The sequence below is a fragment of the Penicillium longicatenatum genome, assembly GCF_028827895.1.
Source record: "Penicillium longicatenatum strain IBT 33135 chromosome Unknown contig_7_segment0_segment0, whole genome shotgun sequence".
NCBI lineage: Eukaryota > Fungi > Ascomycota > Eurotiomycetes > Eurotiales > Aspergillaceae > Penicillium > Penicillium longicatenatum.
Genome location: NW_026643124.1, coordinates 2,084,006 through 2,103,926, shown reverse-complemented (window position 1 = coordinate 2,103,926; position 19,921 = coordinate 2,084,006). Strand labels below are relative to the sequence as shown.

At 51.1% G+C, this 19,921-nt stretch overlaps 9 protein-coding genes across 9 annotated transcripts; 5 read left to right on the top strand and 4 right to left on the bottom strand.

The window, feature by feature from the left end:
• Nucleotides 1-530: 530 nt before the first annotated feature.
• On the top strand, nt 531-2,076 carry N7484_011048 (MCT family MFS transporter; the record flags this gene model as incomplete). Its single annotated transcript, XM_057121435.1, has 4 exons — nt 531-801; nt 851-957; nt 1,005-1,588; nt 1,647-2,076. The coding sequence occupies 4 exons, from the start codon at nt 531-533 to the stop codon at nt 2,074-2,076; spliced, it is 1,392 nt and encodes a 463-aa protein (XP_056967189.1).
• Nucleotides 2,077-2,345: 269 nt separating this feature from the next.
• N7484_011047 (kinesin family protein) lies at nt 2,346-4,694 on the bottom strand (the record flags this gene model as incomplete). The annotated part of the gene is made up of 3 exons (XM_057121434.1): nt 2,346-3,905; nt 3,956-4,365; nt 4,433-4,694. The coding sequence occupies 3 exons, from the start codon at nt 4,692-4,694 to the stop codon at nt 2,346-2,348; spliced, it is 2,232 nt and encodes a 743-aa protein (XP_056967188.1).
• A 998-nt stretch (nt 4,695-5,692) lies between these two features.
• Nucleotides 5,693-8,638, top strand: N7484_011046 (COPII subunit SEC24; the record flags this gene model as incomplete). The annotated part of the gene is made up of 4 exons (XM_057121433.1): nt 5,693-6,202; nt 6,260-7,906; nt 7,965-8,534; nt 8,609-8,638. 4 exons carry the CDS (start codon nt 5,693-5,695, stop codon nt 8,618-8,620), a joined length of 2,739 nt encoding a protein of 912 aa, XP_056967187.1. The 3' UTR covers nt 8,621-8,638.
• Nucleotides 8,639-10,018: 1,380 nt separating this feature from the next.
• Nucleotides 10,019-11,306, top strand: N7484_011045 (mitogen-activated protein kinase; the record flags this gene model as incomplete). Its single annotated transcript, XM_057121432.1, has 5 exons — nt 10,019-10,128; nt 10,177-10,372; nt 10,431-10,812; nt 10,871-11,218; nt 11,278-11,306. The coding sequence occupies 5 exons, from the start codon at nt 10,019-10,021 to the stop codon at nt 11,304-11,306; spliced, it is 1,065 nt and encodes a 354-aa protein (XP_056967186.1).
• Nucleotides 11,307-11,481: 175 nt separating this feature from the next.
• N7484_011044 (uroporphyrinogen-III synthase HEM4) lies at nt 11,482-12,514 on the bottom strand (the record flags this gene model as incomplete). Its single annotated transcript, XM_057121431.1, has 2 exons — nt 11,482-12,110; nt 12,196-12,514. The coding sequence occupies 2 exons, from the start codon at nt 12,512-12,514 to the stop codon at nt 11,482-11,484; spliced, it is 948 nt and encodes a 315-aa protein (XP_056967185.1).
• A 221-nt stretch (nt 12,515-12,735) lies between these two features.
• On the bottom strand, nt 12,736-14,327 carry N7484_011043 (complex I NDUFA9 subunit family protein; the record flags this gene model as incomplete). The annotated part of the gene is made up of 9 exons (XM_057121430.1): nt 12,736-12,834; nt 12,890-13,234; nt 13,285-13,443; nt 13,496-13,637; nt 13,693-13,784; nt 13,838-13,932; nt 13,987-14,049; nt 14,108-14,121; nt 14,179-14,327. 9 exons carry the CDS (start codon nt 14,325-14,327, stop codon nt 12,736-12,738), a joined length of 1,158 nt encoding a protein of 385 aa, XP_056967184.1.
• A 1,166-nt stretch (nt 14,328-15,493) lies between these two features.
• N7484_011042 (HIT family protein) lies at nt 15,494-16,434 on the top strand (the record flags this gene model as incomplete). The annotated part of the gene is made up of 6 exons (XM_057121429.1): nt 15,494-15,539; nt 15,636-15,718; nt 15,884-15,952; nt 16,115-16,207; nt 16,259-16,273; nt 16,327-16,434. Coding segments are annotated over 6 exons (414 nt in total), but the record flags the coding sequence as incomplete, so codon positions are not given.
• A 249-nt stretch (nt 16,435-16,683) lies between these two features.
• On the bottom strand, nt 16,684-18,547 carry N7484_011041 (CRAL-TRIO domain-containing protein; the record flags this gene model as incomplete). The annotated part of the gene is made up of 3 exons (XM_057121428.1): nt 16,684-17,174; nt 17,225-17,324; nt 17,378-18,547. The coding sequence occupies 3 exons, from the start codon at nt 18,545-18,547 to the stop codon at nt 16,684-16,686; spliced, it is 1,761 nt and encodes a 586-aa protein (XP_056967182.1).
• Nucleotides 18,548-19,090: 543 nt separating this feature from the next.
• Nucleotides 19,091-19,911, top strand: N7484_011040 (DASH complex subunit DAM1; the record flags this gene model as incomplete). The annotated part of the gene is made up of 4 exons (XM_057121427.1): nt 19,091-19,408; nt 19,468-19,519; nt 19,571-19,628; nt 19,692-19,911. 4 exons carry the CDS (start codon nt 19,091-19,093, stop codon nt 19,909-19,911), a joined length of 648 nt encoding a protein of 215 aa, XP_056967181.1.
• Between the last annotated feature and the right edge of the window lie 10 nt (nt 19,912-19,921).

Here is a 19,921-nt window from a genome sequence, read left to right as displayed (position 1 = left end):
CATTAGTGGGCGGAGTCCACAGACCCATAGGAAAGGGGAAGGGGGTGGAGCCGAAATTGGTCGGCCGCCCAAGCCCTAGTCTCCGATATGTCCGACTGTATACATGGATGAACGAATTGCCAAGCCTCTATTCGTGGTTAGCGGTGCTTATCACAGAAGATCGAGGAGCGTGCATTACCCACGTTCCTATTTTTTCCTACCTCTTTCTTCTAACCTTGGTTATACATACTGTTCGTTTTCGGGCTTTCGGCTTTGTTGGACAGAATAGCTGCTTCCCTTTGAGCGTTCAATCTTTCACGTAAGGGATTGGCCACGAGGTACCGCTTAGAGTTTAATCTCCGATTTACGCTTTATCAAGGTAAATCTTGTCGTGATTCATCCCCGAAGGCAATTGTCAGGTTCTTAGCGGCCTTTCTGTTCTGTGCTTGAGTTATCAAGTCGAGTATGTCCGCTAATATGCTGAATCTACAGGCTACAGACTTCACACCCTCGGACTTAAGAGTCGATTATTTCCTGTTTGGGGAACGAAGATGGCGCAGGAGCACGATGTTTCTTCCATTCACAGTACTATAAACAATACTCCGCCATCCGATGTGTCCAGTCCGGTGAGCGATAAGATTCACGATATCGAAAAGGGCACGGAGCATAAAGATGCGGAGTCAAAGGAAGTGAGCGCAGAGAAATCTGATGCGCCTCCTGTACCTCCTGGTCCAGGTCCACCGCCAGATGGAGGACTTCAAGCCTGGTTGACAGTGTTGGGAGGGTTCTGTGGGCTGTTCGTCAGTTTTGGATGGATCAACTGTGAGTTTTTTGCATTATGGATCAGTCGTACATTCACTGACAAGTATAGGTATCGGTGTTTTCCAAACATACTACGAAAGCAACCAGCTCAGCGGCATGTCACCCAGTACAGTAGCCTGGATCACCTCCCTAGAAACATTCGTAATGTTCTTTGCAGTATGCATCCCCAATCCAAGGCAGTATCACAGCACTAACTCACCCAGGGCCCTGTCTTCGGCCTACTATTCGATAACTTCGGACCACGCTGGATCCTACTCGGCGGCACATTCCTCCACGTCTTCGGTCTAATGATGACCTCATTATCTACCGAATACTACCAGTTCATCCTCGCACAAGGAATCTGCAGCCCACTAGGCGCAAGTGCTATCTTCAACGCCTGCGTGAACTCCGTCAGTACCTGGTTCGGAAAACGGCGCGCATTCGCGTTGGGGGTCATGGCCTCGGGATCGAGTTTGGGAGGCGTGATCTTCCCAATTATGGTTACGCATTTGATTCCCGAGGTTGATTTCCCTTGGGCTATGAGGATTTGTGCATTTCTTATTCTGTTTATGTTGGGTATTTCGAACTTGACGTTGAAATCGAGGTTGCCGCATCACAGAAAACCGGTTAATCTCATGGTTTTTGTGTATCCGTTAAAGGACATCAAGTTTGTGATGACTGTTGCTGGGAGCTTTTGTTTCTTTTGGGGGATGTTTTTGCCTTTCACATTTGTTATCACGCAGGCTGAACGGTACGGGATGTCGTCTAACATGTCGCAATATCTTATTCCGATTTTAAACGCGTTTAGGTAAGTCTGAGCCTTCTGTGATGGGGGATCCGTTCGCTGACACTGGTTGATGGCGTAGTATCTTCGGTCGTACCCTTCCGGGTTACTTGGCAGATCGCCTGGGGCGGTTCAACATCATGATCTTCTTCAGTTACCTCTCTGGTATACTGGTCTTGGCCTTATGGCTTCCGTCTAGGGGAAATGCGCCTGCAATTGTGTTCAGTGCCCTGTATGGCTTTAGCTCCGGGGCATTTGTGTCACTTGCCCCGGCACTCATTGCCCAGATCTCGGATTTAAGAGAGGTCGGTGTGCGCAATGGGACTTGCTTCTCGATCATTTCCTTCGCGGCTCTCACCGGCACACCTATTGGCGGTGCATTGGTTCCAGATGTCCTAACGGGTTCATACACCAAGCTACAAGTCTTCGCTGGTGTGGTCATGATAGCTGGCGCAACGTTGTTTGTGGCTGCCAGGATCGTCGTTGGGGGAACCAAGCTGAACAAGGTGTGATGAAGGCTGTTAACACAGCAAGAATGGACATAATAGAAGGGCCGGACTACATATTGAATAATGGATTATGCAAATAGATACCAAATGACAACAGCAATCATCATAACTCGAAACAAGATGTATTGAGACAAGCTCAAATGAGCAAAAAGTAAACAACTCCTTGAAAGCTAGCGACCAAAACGCCCCAGCACCGTCGCTGAAGGAAGATGCATAAAGAAGTAAAAATAGTAGAAAGCTCCGAGTATATGCCCAAAGCGCAAATGCAATCGTTAGACCAAAACTCCGTTTCGCATGTTCTCAACGGTTCGAACGCCAACTCCTTTCAGGGTGCTCAGCTGCGCCAAGCTCTCCACTTGGAACATAGGCTGGTCCGATACCAGATCAGTAGAGGACTGATCCATCTCACAGAGGCAGTCGACAAGAGCCTCTGCCTTTTTCGCACCGACGCCCTTCAGAAGCTTGATCTGGCTCACATCCCGCGAGTTGATAATCGACAACAGATGCATGGTTCGAGGAGATAGAGAGCCGTTCTCGTATTCGTCGAAATCCTCAAGCTCAGCTCCACTTTGGCGAACGCTTTTGGATGTAGCGCGCTTCTTGTGCCGAGGAATGTCTTCTTCGTCACTTGAGAACCCATCATTTTCCACCTTATTCTCATAGTCGTTATCAATTGCCTCAGTTTGACGCTTTCCAAGAATAGTAAGAGTAGACTCTCTCTTGAGAGACAGCATGCTTCCAAGCTTCTCCTTGGGAGGAGAAGCAGGGGTGGAAGACTGTCTTGAAGGCTTATCTTGCATGCGCTTCTTCAAAGCGGCAATCTTGGCGACCAGCTTATTGTTGTGTGGGAAATGTGGGAGCGCTAGTTGGTACATTCTCAATGCAGAGCCGTTTTCCCCACGCGCCTGGTGCTGCTTGGCCATAAGCAAGTAAGAGAGGCCCTCTGCCCGATCATCCTCGGTACCTTCGATCCGCTGCTCAAGCAGCTCCAAACGACGCTGAAGTTGGTTGTTCAGTTCGCGGACTTGAGTCTGCTTTGACAGTTCGCTCTCGGCCCGAACAGCAAGAAGTTCCTCGACCTTCTTTTCTACCATCTCTTCAATTCGAGCAGCAGAAAGATCCGCATGACTGGATGGAGGATTATTCACCGTAAGGGGCTGGCGAGGCGGTTTCAGAGAGCGCGTAGCGGGTGCCTCTGGAGCCAGAGAAGGTCTTTTAGGAATTTCTGATTTCCGAATCTGGGTGACAGGTTTAGGCCGGTCAGAGAAGACACTAAAAGCCTTAATAGGCTTGCTTTCGTCCTTCGCGGCCGGATCCTTTGCAGGGACTGGCATGTTCACGTTGACAGAAGCAGTGAGCGGTCGCAATGGCTGACGGGAGCTCGCCATTGATGGTCGTGGAGCTGGTCTGGCAGGCCCTTTGAATATAGGATCATTCTCGATTTCTCGCACCTCGATCTTCCTTGTGCGGTTGGCTACGTTCAAGGAGCTAATGGTGTCCAAGTGGTACGACCGGACTGGTGCCAGATTGAGAATCATGACGGTCAGCCCGTTGTTCTGACCCAGAGACAGGATTCGCGTCATTTTGGATTCGCGGTATGGAATACGATGCTGCTTCTTGGTAATGGCCTCGACACACTGTGCGAGAACGAACAGACTCTTGTTGATGCTGGCCGACTCGACCATTCGTTCCTTGTCATTTTCCGTCCTTCGGTTGTCTTCCGAGCCTGCAAGATCGATCGCGGATACCGTGCTGACTCGAGTCTGTTCGGCGGAGCAAATTGTCACCTTCACTCCGAGGATGGCGTGGGAACGAGACGAATGTGCGTTCAACTAGATCTCGTCAGTCTAACCCGCCTATTGTCGATAGTTAATTTGCGTACCTTGGTCGCAGAGGTGGAGCGATTGTTGTTCGCCTGATCATACAGCCCTTCGAACTCCTTCAAACTGGTGCACGCCTTCTCAGTAAGGCCGCAAACGACTGTCTTGCCCCCATTGTCGCGAAGAGGAAGGCCTGCCAGAGTGCGCTTCTCAGGTGGCTCGAACAAATCATAGACCTTGTCATTATAGATTTCATAGTAGCTTAGTGCCACTTGAACAGTAGTCTCGCCATTGCTATCCTTCTCGATTTTCCGGTTTCGTCGGTAGATGCCGCTCAGGAGTCGGGGAATGACACCACGGTCTGCGAGGCTTTTACCACCACGCATCGTGTGCGTCTTTCCAGTCCCAGTCACACCATATGCAAAGAGCGTTACATCGAATCCATTGAAGAGGTGCTTAATTGTGGGCGCAACTATCATCCTTCAATCAGTATGGACCCCGAAATGGCGGTGACCTTGAATCCCCCTTAAACCACTCACCCTCGGCATCGAATAGTTCCTGCTGTGCCACATCGGAATCATATACCGCATTGAACTGAAATGTATATTCTTCGCCCTCGTTCTTGGGATTCGGGATCCGTACCACGTTATCCCGGTCCCTCAATGCTGCCAATTTGCGGTCGCCGTTGGCTGACTGCTTGAGATCCACGGGGGCGGATGATGCTCCAGTGCGAAGAATGATATCCAATTCACGTTCGGCCTTCAGGAGGGGTCGGACTCGGGCGACGACTCGAACGCTCATGTTGCTGGCTCAACGCATGCACGATGCTCGAAGATGCGGGTATCAGGACAAAATGCTGCAGGTGGCTCCCGATGCGTGAACCGAAGTAAAAATGCAGAAATATATAATGCAATCCTCCGTCAAAATACAAAAGAGAAAAGAAAAGAAAAACAAACCTATCTAAATACCTACCTACCGTGAGGGGACGCAAAGACTGAGAAGATTGAATAGTGGAGTTCCAACGTGAGATGAAAAGACACCGCGTTTGTTTAGTGTTGGCCGGGCAACGCGGCGGCATCATTTGATCGCACACATTCTTGTCTTCTAGGGGTATTAACCACCGTCATGAAATGAACATTGGCCGGGATTGAAAAATAGTTATGGATCAAGGTGACAATATCTGTGGAAGTCTATCCCATACTGAGAACCAAGGTTGGAATACACCTGAAAGTGCACAGGCCGCTGGGTAGTCACTTCGGCTCTCGAGTCACCTCGGGAATATATATCGACTCGATTGCGAGGTATATCTTACAATATCTCAAAGGCAAAACACCAAGCTGCACACTCGCTCTTGAATACGCAGACTTCTTACAAGCAGACATTTCATTTATAGAACATTAAATCGTCCCACATGCGCCAAGTGTAGTTGGACTGTAAGTACAGTATGAGGTCTCCTACAGTAAGCTCCGCCGTCTCGTGATTGGCCGAACAGCCGCAACCTAAAGGCCACCGTACACCACCATCTCCATCACCGCTTCTCTGTGTTCGGTTTCCCCTCGTCTCGGTACGTCTCTCCCTTCTGATCGCTGCAGCTGTGTTGGTTCGCAGATATCTCTCCTGCTCTGCCAGGTGATCCAAATTCCAAATCTAATTGTGGGGCTCTAGTTAGCGAAGCTGTCACCCGCATCCCCTCCCGTATCAACTGAACCACCCGGACCTCGTTCCCTATTTCCTCATTCCCGCTCTACATTCAAATCGAGCAATTTAATTTCGATACAAACGAACCTCCGCCGACCTTAATGGCAGCTTCACAAGGGGGTTACCCTCCCCAGGAAGGGTACGCCCAGCCGGGCTATGGCTCCCCGGATCCTACGCAGCAACAGGAGTCGCCAGTCCCCCAGCAAGCACCACCAGCCGCTGGTGGAAAGAAGAAGCGAACATATGCCGGCCAGGCCTTTGAATTTGGCGCGGGTGCCAATGCTGCACTTGGAGGACAGCCTGTCGCGGGAGGCGCTTACGATGCCTATCCTCAGCAACCCCAACCCATGGGATACCAGCAACCAGCATACGGCGCTGAACCAGTCCAGATGCAACCAGTAGCACCTGCCCCAGATGTTGCGCAAATGACCAACCAATTCGGTGGAATGGGCATGGCCGAGCCGCACCACATGCCCCCGCCTCAGCAGCCCGCGGTTCAGCCTCAGCGCAACGTTCAACTGAACCAGCTCTACCCCACGGACCTCATCTCGCAACCTTTCAATGTCGCAGAATTGGACTATCCCCCGCCTCCCATAATTCTGCCCCCTGGGGTACGCCTTTAGACCCCTTCCTACTTAACCCCGACCGGAGATACTAATAATTCACAGACCAGTGTTTACCCATCCCCCACGGCCAACTGCCCCACAAAATATATGCGGTCGACCTTGAATGCAGTCCCGACAAATAACTCCCTCCTTAAGAAGTCCAAGCTCCCCTTCGCTTTGGTTATCCAGCCTTATGGCGCCCTTCACGACGCCGAGGACCCCATTCCTGTGATCCCCGACCAGGTCATCTCACGATGCAGACGCTGCCGCTCTTATATTAACCCCTTCGTCACTTTCCTCGACCACGGCCACCGCTGGCGCTGTAATATGTGCAACCTGACGAACGATGTACCACAGGCATTTGACTGGGACTCGACCCTGCAGAAGCCCGCGGACCGTTCATTGCGTGCCGACCTGAACCACAGCATGGTCGAGTTTGTTGCTCCCCAAGAATACATGGTCCGCCCTCCTCAGCCGCTCGTTTACCTGTTCTTGCTCGATGTCAGCTATTCTTCCGTGGCCAGTGGTCTGTTGGCCACTAGTGCACGCTGCATCAAGGAGAGTCTTGATCGTATTCCCAACGCAGACCGAAGAACCCGCCTTGGTTTTATCGCGGTCGACTCGAGCCTGCACTACTTCAGCATCCCCCGAGATGGCTCTGAGAGCTCTGAAGCCCGCATGCTTGTTGTCAGCGACCTCGATGAGCCCTTCCTGCCCATCCCCACTGACCTCCTGGTGACCCTGAGCGAATGCCGTGAGAATGTGGAGTCTTTCCTTGACAAGCTGCAAGAGATGTTCCAGAACACCCAGAACAACAGCTGCGCCATGGGATCGGCTCTGCGGGCCGGTTACCAGCTGATTTCTCCCGTGGGTGGTAAGGTCACCGTTCTGAGCGCATCGCTGCCCAACATCGGTCATGGTGCTCTCACCATGCGTGAGGACAAGAAGGTGCTCGGTACCAGCAAAGAATCGAGTCTCCTCCAGACGGGCAATTCTTTCTACAAGAGTTTCGCTGTTGAGTGTTCCAAGGCCCAGGTGTCGGTGGACATGTTCCTTTTCTCTTCCCAGTACCAGGATGTGGCCTCTTTGAGCAACTTGCCTCGCTACACTGGTGGCCAGACTTACTTCTACCCTGGGTGGAATGCTGCACGCAAAGAAGATGCTATCAAATTTGCGCGCGAGTTTTCTGACCACCTGTCCTCCGAGATCGGATTGGAGGCCGTGCTCCGTGTTCGTGCCACTACTGGTCTACGCATGAGCACCTTCTACGGAAACTTCTTCAACCGCAGCTCCGATCTCTGTGCTTTCCCAGCCTTCCCCCGTGACCAGGCCTATGTTGTTGAGGTGGCTATCGACGAGACGGTGACCAAGCCGGTGGTTTGCCTGCAAGCCGCTGTTCTCCACACCACCTGCAATGGCGAGCGTCGGATTCGTGTTCTCACGCTGGCACTCCCGACCACTCAGAACCTGGCTGACATCTACGCTTCCGCTGATCAGCAAGCTGTGGCAACCTTCTTTAGCCACAAGGCCGTGGAGCGTACTTTGAGCAGTGGCCTCGAGCCGGCTCGTGAGGCTCTGCAGGCCAAGGTTATTGAACTTTTGACCACCTACCGCAAAGAACTTGCCGGTGGTAGCGTGAGCGGCGGTGGTCTCCAGTTCCCTGCCAACCTCCGCGGTCTGCCCGTCTTGTTCCTTGCCATGATCAAGAATGTGAGTAGATACCCGCCCCTTCTATATGTTCCTGATACTAATTGAACCTCGAATTTAGCTTGGTCTTCGCAAGTCTGCCCAGATCCCGACTGATATGCGGTCTGCCGCATTGTGTCTCCTGTCGACCCTGCCCCTGCCCCTTCTCATCCAATACATCTACCCTAAGATGTACTCGCTCCATGACATGCCCGATGCCGCGGGTCTGCCGGACCCAACCACCGGGGAGATAATTCTTCCTCCTTCTGTTAACCTGTCTTCTCAGCGTCTCGCCTCGTACGGTCTTTACCTGATTGACGACGGACAGACCCAGTTCCTGTGGGTGGGTCGCGATGCGGTGCCCCAACTCATCGAGGACGTGTTTGGCGTGGCCGACCGCACCCAGCTGCGGGTGGGCAAGCAGATCCTGCCTGAGATCGAAAATGAGTTCAGCCAGCGCCTACGTGCTGTAGTGGAGAAGAGTCGGGACCACCGGTCCAAGGGTGCTGGCAGCATCATCGTGCCTCACCTGTACGTGGTGCGCGAGGATGGAGAGCCTGGTCTCCGTCTCTGGGCCCAGACGATGTTGGTGGAGGATCGGGCTGACCAGAGTGTGAGCTTGGATCAGTGGATGACCACTCTCCGGGAGAAGGTATGAGGTTCTTTGAGTTGATCATTCTGCGATTCTCCTTGACTTCATATACTGATTCTATATGTCTCGTATAGGTTGTGCAGTAGACGTCCCATGTAGAGTTTCACCTTGTTTCTGATGAATCCCACGTTTCCCCCCCAATTTTCCTTTTTTTTACACGATCTGTGATGCTTCTTGCCTGTACCATTAGGGGGAATCTCTGTTCAATGGCGGGCACATTTATGTTTGGAATCCCAGTAGACTACGGGTATGGGACAACTGGAGTCCTTTTTCTTTTTCGAGAGTTTCAGAAAATGCTACTTATTTCCTGTACTTGTTTCGTATGGAAATTTAGTCCTGATCTACAGGCCAATGGGACGGCGTGTTTGAGCGTGAAACCTGGGCGGAATACGCGGCGCCCCAATCAGAACGATTGAGTGGAGTTGTGATTGTGATCAGGTTCCGACAGTAGCGTGTGTGCAAGTGATGGAGGAGGATTTGGCGCTGGTGGCTGCGCATGTGGTTTAGTTCGCTTTTCCCCCAGCTATGTCGTAAGTGGTGTCGAGGTTTGGGAGTTGATAATGGATAGTGGGGAGAAAGAGGAGTTGAAGGAAACGGAGCCAAGGTTCCAGAGGTTCTAGCTCTCGAACTTGCAGATAACATCCGACCTGAACCAAATCCAAGCCTTTGGAGCATTCATAGATCCAGGATGATCTATTGAAACTAGATTTATAGTTCACATTTGGCCCCTTAAAACCCATATATAAATAGTGTGTCCTTCTCCTATTGAGCTTGCCCCACCATACCTGACGGCCCGTGAGTCCCGCTGATTCCTCTGTTCCTCTTCTCCCCACCTTCCATGAAACTCCCTTCTCCCTTCCTCCATCACTTCTGGCAGCTCTGTAAGTACTAAACCTCCCCTGAACGAGTCTCCTCTGAGTCGGGGTGCGTCAAGCTCCAACCCCGCCTCGGCACGGCTGCGGCTGCACGCGATGTCGCAAGTAACTAACACCATCCCAGAAACCTCCCGAAACACTTATCTGGTGGTTCACCTGCTCCCGATACCTTTGCCCCCTGATTCGCATTTATCCATCGATCCATCGGCCTGTACCTCTTTCGCCGAATCTGCTAGCTTCCGATCCATCTTAACTTCCAGGATTGTGCGAAGCTCCAGACCAAACACCCGACAGCTCAAGGGCTAGAATTCGCTGCCACACTCCCGACACAAACAGAAAGAGTAAGCTTGTTTCCCGGTTTTGCTTTTGTTCGTCGGTGCTCGATGTGATGGGTTTATCACCTGGTGGTTATTTGTCAACAAACCGCACTAGCTGTTCCCGAGTGGATTCCCCAATACTCGGGTCTGGACCAGTCCTGCAATATTGGGAATTGGCGCTTGATAGGCTTCGTGTTTCCAGTGTGGTCTCCCCGAGCACCTGCGAAAAAGCAGCTCCGCGTTTATTATAGCTCCCCCGCATCTGCATGAGCTAACGAGGAGCAGTTCCGACATGGGTCAGCAAAACCCCCCATCGGGCGGGTCGCGGAAGATCTCTTTCAATGTGTCCGACCAATATGAGATCCAAGATGTCATTGGAGAGGGTGCTTACGGTGTGGTCTGGTGAGTGGTGCTGGGTCCGGTTGAGGGTCATAAGCTTATTAGGTGTAGCTCCGCCATCCACAAACCGTCCAGCCAGAAGGTTGCCATCAAAAAGATTACTCCGTTCGACCACTCAATGTTCTGTCTGCGCACATTGCGCGAGATGAAGCTGCTGCGGTACTTTAACCACGAGAATATTATCTCTATCTTGGATATCCAAAGACCTCGTAACTATGAGGCGTTCAGCGAAGTGTACTTGATTCAGGTATGTATAACGAACCAGGGATAAGCCGTATGCAATAACTGAACTGACCCTTGCGCAGGAGCTGATGGAAACCGACATGCACCGAGTCATTCGCACACAAGAGCTATCGGACGATCATTGCCAATACTTCATTTACCAGACCCTGCGTGCGCTCAAGGCCATGCACTCCGCCAATGTTCTTCACCGTGACTTGAAGCCCTCCAACCTTCTGTTGAATGCCAATTGCGATTTGAAAGTGTGCGACTTTGGTCTTGCGCGATCGGCCGCTTCCACCGATGACAACTCGGGTTTCATGACCGAATATGTGGCCACTCGTTGGTACCGTGCACCGGAGATCATGTTGACATTCAAGGAATACACCAAGGCTATTGATGTCTGGAGTGTGGGCTGTATCTTGGCAGAGATGCTGAGCGGGAAGCCTCTTTTCCCCGGAAAGGATTGTACGTGAACAGCCTAGCCTGTTCTCTTTCTCACAATAATACTAACAAGTGTCCCCAGATCACCACCAGTTGACCCTTATCTTGGATGTCCTCGGTACTCCAACCATGGAAGACTACTACGGCATCAAATCACGACGAGCCCGCGAGTACATCCGCTCCCTCCCATTTAAGAAGAAGATCCCCTTCCGCGCCCTCTTCCCCAAGAGCAACGACCTGGCCTTGGATCTGCTCGAGAAACTATTGGCCTTTAACCCGGCTAAGCGTATCTCTGTCGAGGACGCCCTGCGCCACCCATACCTTGAGCCGTACCACGATCCTGAAGATGAGCCGACCGCACCTCCAATTCCCGAAGGATTCTTTGATTTCGACAAGAACAAGGATGTACTGAGCAAAGAGCAGCTGAAGAGTACGTATCCCCTCTCCACCCATATCCTTTGAATATTGGTTAACTTTTGACTTGTATAGTCCTGATCTACGAGGAGATCATGCGGTAAATCAGGAAGATCAAATTTGTTTATCGAGCATGCACGTCATTCAACCCAACGGGAATTCTTGTTGGAAGCATTGAAAATACGCAAAATCTATGTGATCCAACTGCACTTGGTCCCGTACGTGAAACAAACACTATATACACTGAATTTCGGAACCGAAATCGTAACAAGATCCAATCTATGTGCTGTCACGCAACTCCATAAACCTCCTGATTCCCTCCAGCACACCCTCAGGACTAGGTTTCTCAGCACAAACATCCGCCTCGAACCCAAACGTACTCCGCAAGTAATCTCTCGTCGTAGGTCCAATAGTAGCCACGAATACCCTTCTTTCCTCCCCATCCCCATCACTCTTAAACGGCCCCAACCCCAAAACCCTAAGCATAGCCTCACACCCAGAAGGCGAAAAAACCACAACCCAACAGTCCCCCTGCGTTTCCGCACGCTTTATAGCACCCTCAAAATCCCTCTCAAAAGACCCCATCTCCCCAGTCTCATACACCACAATCTCATGCACGGGGATCCGGTCCTGGACTGGTAATGAGTCTGACATAAGTGTTTTGGGTATGATATCGCGGCGTTGTTCGCCGACTAGGAAGAGCAGGCCTGGCTTTTCACTCGATGTGGATGTACATCCGTGTAAGGCGTTATAGTGCTCCAGCATCATGTGGGCCAATTTCTCCCCCGTCCCTGCGTCCGCACCGTAGATCTTTGCGGTGGGGATATGTTTGTCTCGAAGTGTTGTTAGGGTTCGGGCCGTCGCTGGGCCTACTGTGTAGAGGACCAGGGGTGTTGATGGGAGGCGGACTGGATGTGGTTAGTATCGCTTGAAGTCGAAGTATGCAAGTATGCAAGTGCAAGTATCCAGGTGTGGGGGAGGAATGTCACTCACGTCCATCTTCCTCAATCATCTTTGCGAATCCTTCCACTGCGCGCTGGCTGGTGAAAATCATACCGCCGTATTTCTTGAAAGCTTCGGGAGCATCCTGGGTATCGGCATTGGAATTGGAGTCGGCATTGGTATTCGTGTGGTTTAGATCGAATGCGCCGGATGCGAATAGCTCCCGGACGTTTGAGAGGTTCTTGGTGTTGAAGCGGTGTTCTAGGACGGGGATGAAGGAAGGAATGTAGCCTTGCGCCGAGAGAAAGTCGTCATAGCCATCGTGGGGGGATGAGCGGGTTTTTAGGAGGAGGATTGGGGTTGAAGGCATTGTGATCGGTTGTTGGGGAAAGTTTCAAGGTCGGATTATTTTCTGGTTATCGCGATTGCGGGGCACCACGGAGCTACGGAGTATATAGTTGGGGTTGACCACTTAGCTACTGGTTATTACAACGAGCGTAAACTCAACTACGAATGGATTCTAGATTCCAGACAACACAAGGAAATTGAAATTGGGTCTAGGAGGGCTTATATACACATTAAAAACACAAACTACTGGTCATCCAGTACGTGCACGTACTTCTTCTCCTCACGCTTTTCACGCTCGGTGGCCGGGGGGAGATCGTAGTAGGAGGCACTACGGTACATTTGCTGCAGGATGTTAGCACTGGTAAGGAGATTCATAGGGCGCAAGGTGCAAACATACCAAGTAGTGGAAGGTCAGATCGGCCAGATCGGCCAGCTCGGTCTGGGGAATACCAAGATCCTTGAAGGTCTTGGCTGTCGGGTCAATGACCTGGTCGTGGAACTCACGCTCGACCTCATCGGCCGACATGGTGTGCCACCAGAGGAACTTGTTGAGGTTGTGGGCCAAGGGCTTGAGCAGGGCCTTGGGAATGTTCAAGTGGCGGCGCTTCTTGACGATTTCGCGGTCGACCAGCTCGGCAATCTCGGCGGTGGAGTAGTTCTTGGGACCGTAAAGCTCGTAGGTCTGTCCAACGGAGCTGTCGTCGTGGAGCATAATCTCGAGGGCCTTGCCAACATCGATGGCCTGCAGGATAAGTTAGTGAGAGCAACATTGAGTGGGACCACGCGACATACGTGAACAGGCCAGTAGCGCTCCTGCATGTGGTTGGCAGTGAACAGGTTGGTGACACCGGCAAGCTTGTGAAGGAGGTTGTCCTCGAAACCGAACATTGGGGCAGGTCGTACGATGGTGGTCTCGGGGTAAATGGAACGAGCGATTTCCTCACCCCAGCCCTATGATGTCTTAGTATCTCTGCAATCGACTCGCTAGCAGGGGGAAACCTACCTTGGTAGCGAAGTACTCGGACTCAGAGGCCCGGTTGGCGTTGTACGAGGAAACGTGGATGAAGCGGTCGACATCGTACTTGGCGGCAGCCTCAACAATGCGCTCGGTACCGTCGACGTGGACATCAGTGTAGGAGAAGTTCCTGAATTAGGTCAATTGACCTCTCCTCAAAGCCGAATAAAAGTTCTTGCACTCACTTGGTGGGATATTGGCGACCAACAAGGTTGTAAACGACATCAGAGTGACGGACGCTCTCCTCGATGGACTGGGTGTTGCGCAGGTCATATTCCTGAAAATTATTAGCTCCAATCTAAACTGCCGATGGTTGGAAAAGCGCCATACAATGAAGTTGACACGGCCCAGATCACCAGTGACCTTCAAGTGGCGCTTGGTCATCTCCTCACGGTAGGGGATCACGACGTTGCATCCCTGCTTAGCTACGGGATGTTAGTGTCAATTGCTCCTCTGTACAGAACCAATCCTTGACCTACCAAGACGGTTGACAATGTAACGACCCAAGAAACCAGTGGCGCCAAAGACGGTGGCAGTGTAACCTATCGGGAGAGGTGAGTATATTCGATGAAGACCGGGGTTGAAGCGCGAGTAGGATACCTCCGAGGGAAGAGCTAAAAGCGACCAACATTAGCAACATTTCACCATTGGTAGTGCAATTGTGTACTTACCGGCCACCTTGGACCTTCAGGATTGGCTTTCCAGTGCGGGTGATAGCGACGTCCTGGAGGTTGCGGCGCTGGAAGTGGACGGAGACCCGCGGGGCCGGGGCAAAGGCCCGGGAACCCAGGGTAGAGTTGAATGCCCGGGATTTCTGCATGGTCTCTGATAGAGCAGATCAGAGGAGACCAGCGGGGAGGGGAATGGAGTGGAGTGGGGGATGAGAGGGATTGGAGGTCCTTGGAGTTGATGGACTTGCATTTCGCAGGTTCGGCACGGGACCAGGACGCTAGTCCTGATTAGGAAGAGTCGAGCATCATTGCTCCAAGAATCTACTGCTTCTCAGTAATTTCTTGTTTTATAAATTACTATATTGGTTCAGACACTCGAGTACATTCATGTTTTTCTAGCAGCCATGCATATCTACAGGGTTGAATGTCTCTCTTTGCATCTTGCACTTTTCTCCCCTCCAACGGGTCTGACAATTCGCTTGCTGTGATTGGATATGCACCCGCACTCCGTCGCTCATTGAGCCTCCACTATTAACATCAATTGATAGCCAGCCAAGCTTCGAGATTTGTTGGAATGGTTTACATTAATGTATTATGAGCTCGCAATAGCTGAAATATACTCCAAAAAGCAATAAGTATAGCTAATGTATCTGTGGTATACCGGGGTAGCTATGCTGACGATGCTTTCTAAGGTCTGGAAGTGTTATGATGGTGTATTATGGTGAATCGACAAATGCTTTGTACAATTTATGCCCCATGAAGTCGCCGGAGCCCAGACACTTTTTTCTCTTAATGAAGACTGTGGAATATTTGGGCCGTGGGTGTAGCGATGCACGTACTGTAGGCCCGCAATAAGTCGTGGTAAGTACACGGCCCATCAGATCTAAAGACACAACCCCAGCATTTCCAAAACCCTGAATTCGAGGATAAAAATAAATTAGAAAAAGAGAACACAATCAGAAGACTTAACATAATATGTCACCAACAAAAAATAAAACAATAAAACGACAGCTGTGTCGCAGTGTAGATCCAAAGATTGTATAGAGGAGTTTTGTGGGCAAACCACGGCCATCTCTGGTAAAAGGCAAGAAATGGGTTCTGCACTAGTCTGTCCCACTCCTCACATTTCGCCCCTAATTATAAAATATAAGGGACCTAGAAATTGTAACATCCCACGTTCGATTCCACCCCCGACCAATTTTTCTTAATTTTCTTCTAAGCTCCACCCCGCATTCGATGACTTCAGCTTGATCGCCAGAACGTCAGAATTGGACACCTTCTGTACTCTCATCACAAAAACACTCTAATTGCCAGATTAACCATGTCCTCCGCCGCCTGCATCTTCTGCAAGATTATCAAGGGTCAGTCTATCCTATTGTATCTATGAGGCTATAGGTTATAGCTCGACAATTCTCCCCTCCCACCGACTCCGCGTTCACAGCTAACGTGTATCCCAGGTGACATCCCTTCCTTTAAGCTCTTTGAGAGTGATAAGGTCTTTGCCTTCTTGGATATTCAGCCGCTGAGCCGTGGCCATGCGGTAAGTGCTTTGCTATTTCTGTTGCCCCGCACCGGACGCGACCGCATGATCTCGTCCGATACAGCTAAGAGTTATGGCATTGTTGACTCGACTCGGTCAATGACGTTCAAATAGCCTGGGAGCACAATTCAATAAGACATAAAATTTGGCTGACGCAATGACCAGCTCGTGATCCCCAAGTTCCACGGTGCAAAGCTCACTGATATCCCCGATGAGGACCTGCTGGAGATCCTGGTAAGCGAAACACCCCCAGAAAGATTTATTTGCAGGGGAGAAGACATTGAGAATGTGTCCGTGGAGAGAGTTGAAGGTGCAAGATAAGACTAGATGTCCACGGGTCTTTCTCGGTTCAACCCCCAAGGTCCTTGACCTGGCTAACCCTGTTCCCTTACATAGCCCGTCGCAAAGAAGATTGCCAAGGCCAGTGGCGTGACGGACTTCAATATCCTGCAGAACAATGGCCGTATTGCGCACCAGGTCGTTGACCACGTAAGTTGAAATTAATCTTGAAGATGGCCTTTACTAATTGCCCTGGAATAGGTTCACTTCCACATGGTAGGATTGACTCTGGTTTCGTCATTTGGTTATATATACTGACATACTTGCAGATCCCCAAGCCTAACGAGGAGGAAGGCATGAGCATCGGCTGGCCTAGTCAGGAGGCCAACATGGACAATTTGAAGTCTCTGCACGAGAGGATCATGTCTAGGATGTAAATGCCTTTGCATTCTTTATCGGCTCTCCCAGGTAGTAGATATCAGAAATGGGATAGTGGGATGATCCTTGTGATTAGAATCAATTATTGGTTTCCATTGTGTAACCTCAAGTGATGGGTCAAATCAAGTCCAAGTTGTATACAAATCCGCACACCCCTTATTTCTAATAAGATCAAGTCTAGGTTCGAATGTCAATAACAGTATGCTACACAAATCCGTGTCGAATGCAGCGTATATAGCCTCTGCACCTTATTCGGCCGTGCCAGACCGCACCTTCTCCATGTCCGCCTTCACAGTAGTCGGGTAGAATTCGATCTTTCCATGGCCTTGGACAATGTTGAGGCGGTCATACAGGGAGCGAGCCCGGATGTACGGGTCAATTTCCCAGTACTGCTTCCGCAGTTTCTCGATGAGATCTGCGCGCTTCTCTTCGGCGGCAGACAGAGCTCCGGACTCCTTCTTGGCGGCGGCTCGGATCCATTCAATTGTGATGCTCTGGATATCCTTGGCGAGCTCGTGACGCTCGGCGAGCAGTTTGTCGCGAGTTTCAGTATCCTCCATCAGGCTGTTCTCTCCTTCCTCGACTTCGGGGTACTTGTATTCCCAGTTTTCATCACCTTCCAGCTCTTTCATGATTTGGCCTGGGGGAATGACGGCCTCCAAGTCTTGGCGGTTCTTGGTGAAATGAATTTTGGCGGCAACGACGGGGTCCAACCAGCCCTTGATGATGCTCCAGATGCCTATGAACCTTGTTAGCGGATAGATATTCGAGATGAACCGGGGCACGAACTGGAGAAGAGCCATGGGGCTTTGTGGATGAGGACGGCTCCCAGGGACTCGGGGTAGTTGGCTTCAAAACACTTGATCATGAACTTCACGGGTGCGTAGTCCTGGAAGATGTGATTAGTATATCACTGTTAGGCCAGCCAGATATCAAACTCACCATGTTAGCCATGGAGAAATCGGTCATATCGAAGATGATAGTCTGCTCTTTGTCAGATCCATAGCAATATAAGACCACAGAGGGGTAACTTACCGCGGTCTCTACCGGAGGAGCCAAGAGCAACCGGGCTGTCTCAATAGTGTAGACTGTGAACCTCTCCAAACTTTCGATATCCTGGTCGTTTGCCTTATGCAAACGCACACGAACGACGCAAATGGGACGACCAAATTTGTCTACACCGTGAAGGAAGCTCTTACCCTTACGCAGCTGATACAGGAAATCCTCGCCCTTTTTCTTCTCCACAGGGTCAGAGCTTTGCGACTGCTTCAAGGCAAATGCCTCGCCGTTGGCCATTATATCGTCGTCTACATGCACATCCTGCAAGCGCCAGCGCATAGTCGAGATCATCATAACCAAAGCCTTGTTAACATCCCACTTGCGAGCGCGCAGGAACCGCAGAAGGAGCGCATCTGGATGATCCTGCTTCACCATATTCCAGAAAGCTGTACGGATCTCCTCGGGCTTCATATCCTTCAGCGCCTGCTGGTATTCCTTGGACTGTCCGTACTTGTCATCGCCCTCAGCGATGTTGATGGCCGCTACGTTCGAGTTGACGCCACTGGCTGATGACACACTCTTAGAGTCATCGCCATCATCCTCGCTACCCCGGCTGAACAATCCCCAACCGCGGCGCTTGGGTTTCTTCTCTGGCGTAGATGGACCGGGTTCACTAGAGGCGTTGAGATCAGCTTCCAAGGCGTCGATCGGGACGCCAAAGACTTTGAGGGTCAGGACCCAGAATTCTCGTAGCTTGGCTTCCTGTTCCGGGGTCAGAGTCCCGACGGTGCCCGGGGCTGGTTCGATAGGCATGACTTGGAGGGTATCAATGACGCTGAGGAAAGGGTCTTGGCCGTTCGGAGGCAGCCGGGGTTGCGGCTGGTGCGGGAGATTAGAGGGATAGAGGTATTGGTAGATCCAGGTGCCTCCTCCGATGGTCAGGAGGGTGGACGCGATCCAGAAGGATGAGGTTTCCCTCGGTTGCTGTGGCCGATATGTGGAGTAGGGTCTCGCGAGTGGTTGGGACCGGAATTGCGAGCCGTTGACGGTCTGACGGGGAATGAGATTGGCCGAGGAATGGATGCGACGGCGTAGAATCGAACAGGCCCGCATATGGCGGAAAAAAAGAAGTTAAAAGTGTGCAATTGGGGAAGTATAACAGATAAGACCCTGGCGAGACACAAGACCAATTGGGGCGGAGTTCAGGTGGATTTCGAGAAAATCAGGAATTCGATCGCATGCGGGGAATGATGACCGAAAGAATCTACATGAAAACCCCGAGATTCATCGCCTCAACTGATAAGATTATATTGTACTTCCCTAGGTAGAACATGCGTAGATGGGAAATTTCAAGGTTGTTATGTTCGATCTTCATGATGGTCGTCAATGAAGTCATCCCATCACATTTAGTTGACCCAATCTACTAGCGCTTCACGCTGTACGACTCTGACTAGGTCATAGAGTCAACAATCGCCTCTAAACCTACAATCTCACTCGATAGCTGAATCACTTATTTGCCCAATTCCATTGGATTGTTTCCCTTCCAAAGATATCTGATTCTATGCATCTGTTGATGTTTATTGTGCCCACCGCCTTCGAATTCCGAAATCAAAACAAAATAACTTCACTTCCCCTCCATTTGCCATTCAACACATCATGGACGGTTTCGCCCCTCGATCATCTTCACGTCCAAGACCCTCCTCCCGACCGACCACTCCGCTACGACCGAGCTCCCGCTCGTCCCTCCGAGAAGCCCACGGGTACGGGAATAGCATCAGCAATGCCGGATACACTCAGCCTGCCATCAATGCCTTGGAGCCGCAGTTTGCGGAACTTGCAGACTCCATGGCAGACCTAGAGGCTAATTTCATGCACCTGCAACTGATGCACGAGAGCTTGACGCGCTTCAGCGACAGCTTCGCTAGTTTTCTGTATGGCTTGAACATGAACGCATTCTGCGTGGATTTCCCGGAGGTATGAACCAGCGACAGGAATGCGATCGATGTGTTTCAAATTTACTTATTGGTGAGCAGGCTCCAATTGCAGATTCATTTCGGAGAGCGAAGCAGGGTGAGGCACAGAAAGGTATGAGGTCGAGTCCACCTTAACCAAAGATTTAATCTAACAACAAAACAGAGGCTGAGCATGAGAGTGAGGCTGCGCGACCGGTAGAGGACGGTGAAATGACTTTTTTGTAAGCATTGACAAATCTGCTGCGACTTCGTTATGCGAGGACGCCACGTTAACCGCATACTAGGACGACGGACACATCCTTTGTCGAGCACCCACCTAGCACGATTTCCTCTAAACCGACATCCAAGTACTCCACAAGGGGTACAGCACGCGGAACAACACGCGGTACCACTCGAGGTACCACTCGGGGTACAACGCGTGGCGCGGCAACCAGCCGATATACCACACGAGGTTCGAGCAGTGCGCGACCGAGCGCTCTTCCCCGGGGCCGAGGAATTCGGTGAATTGCCTTGA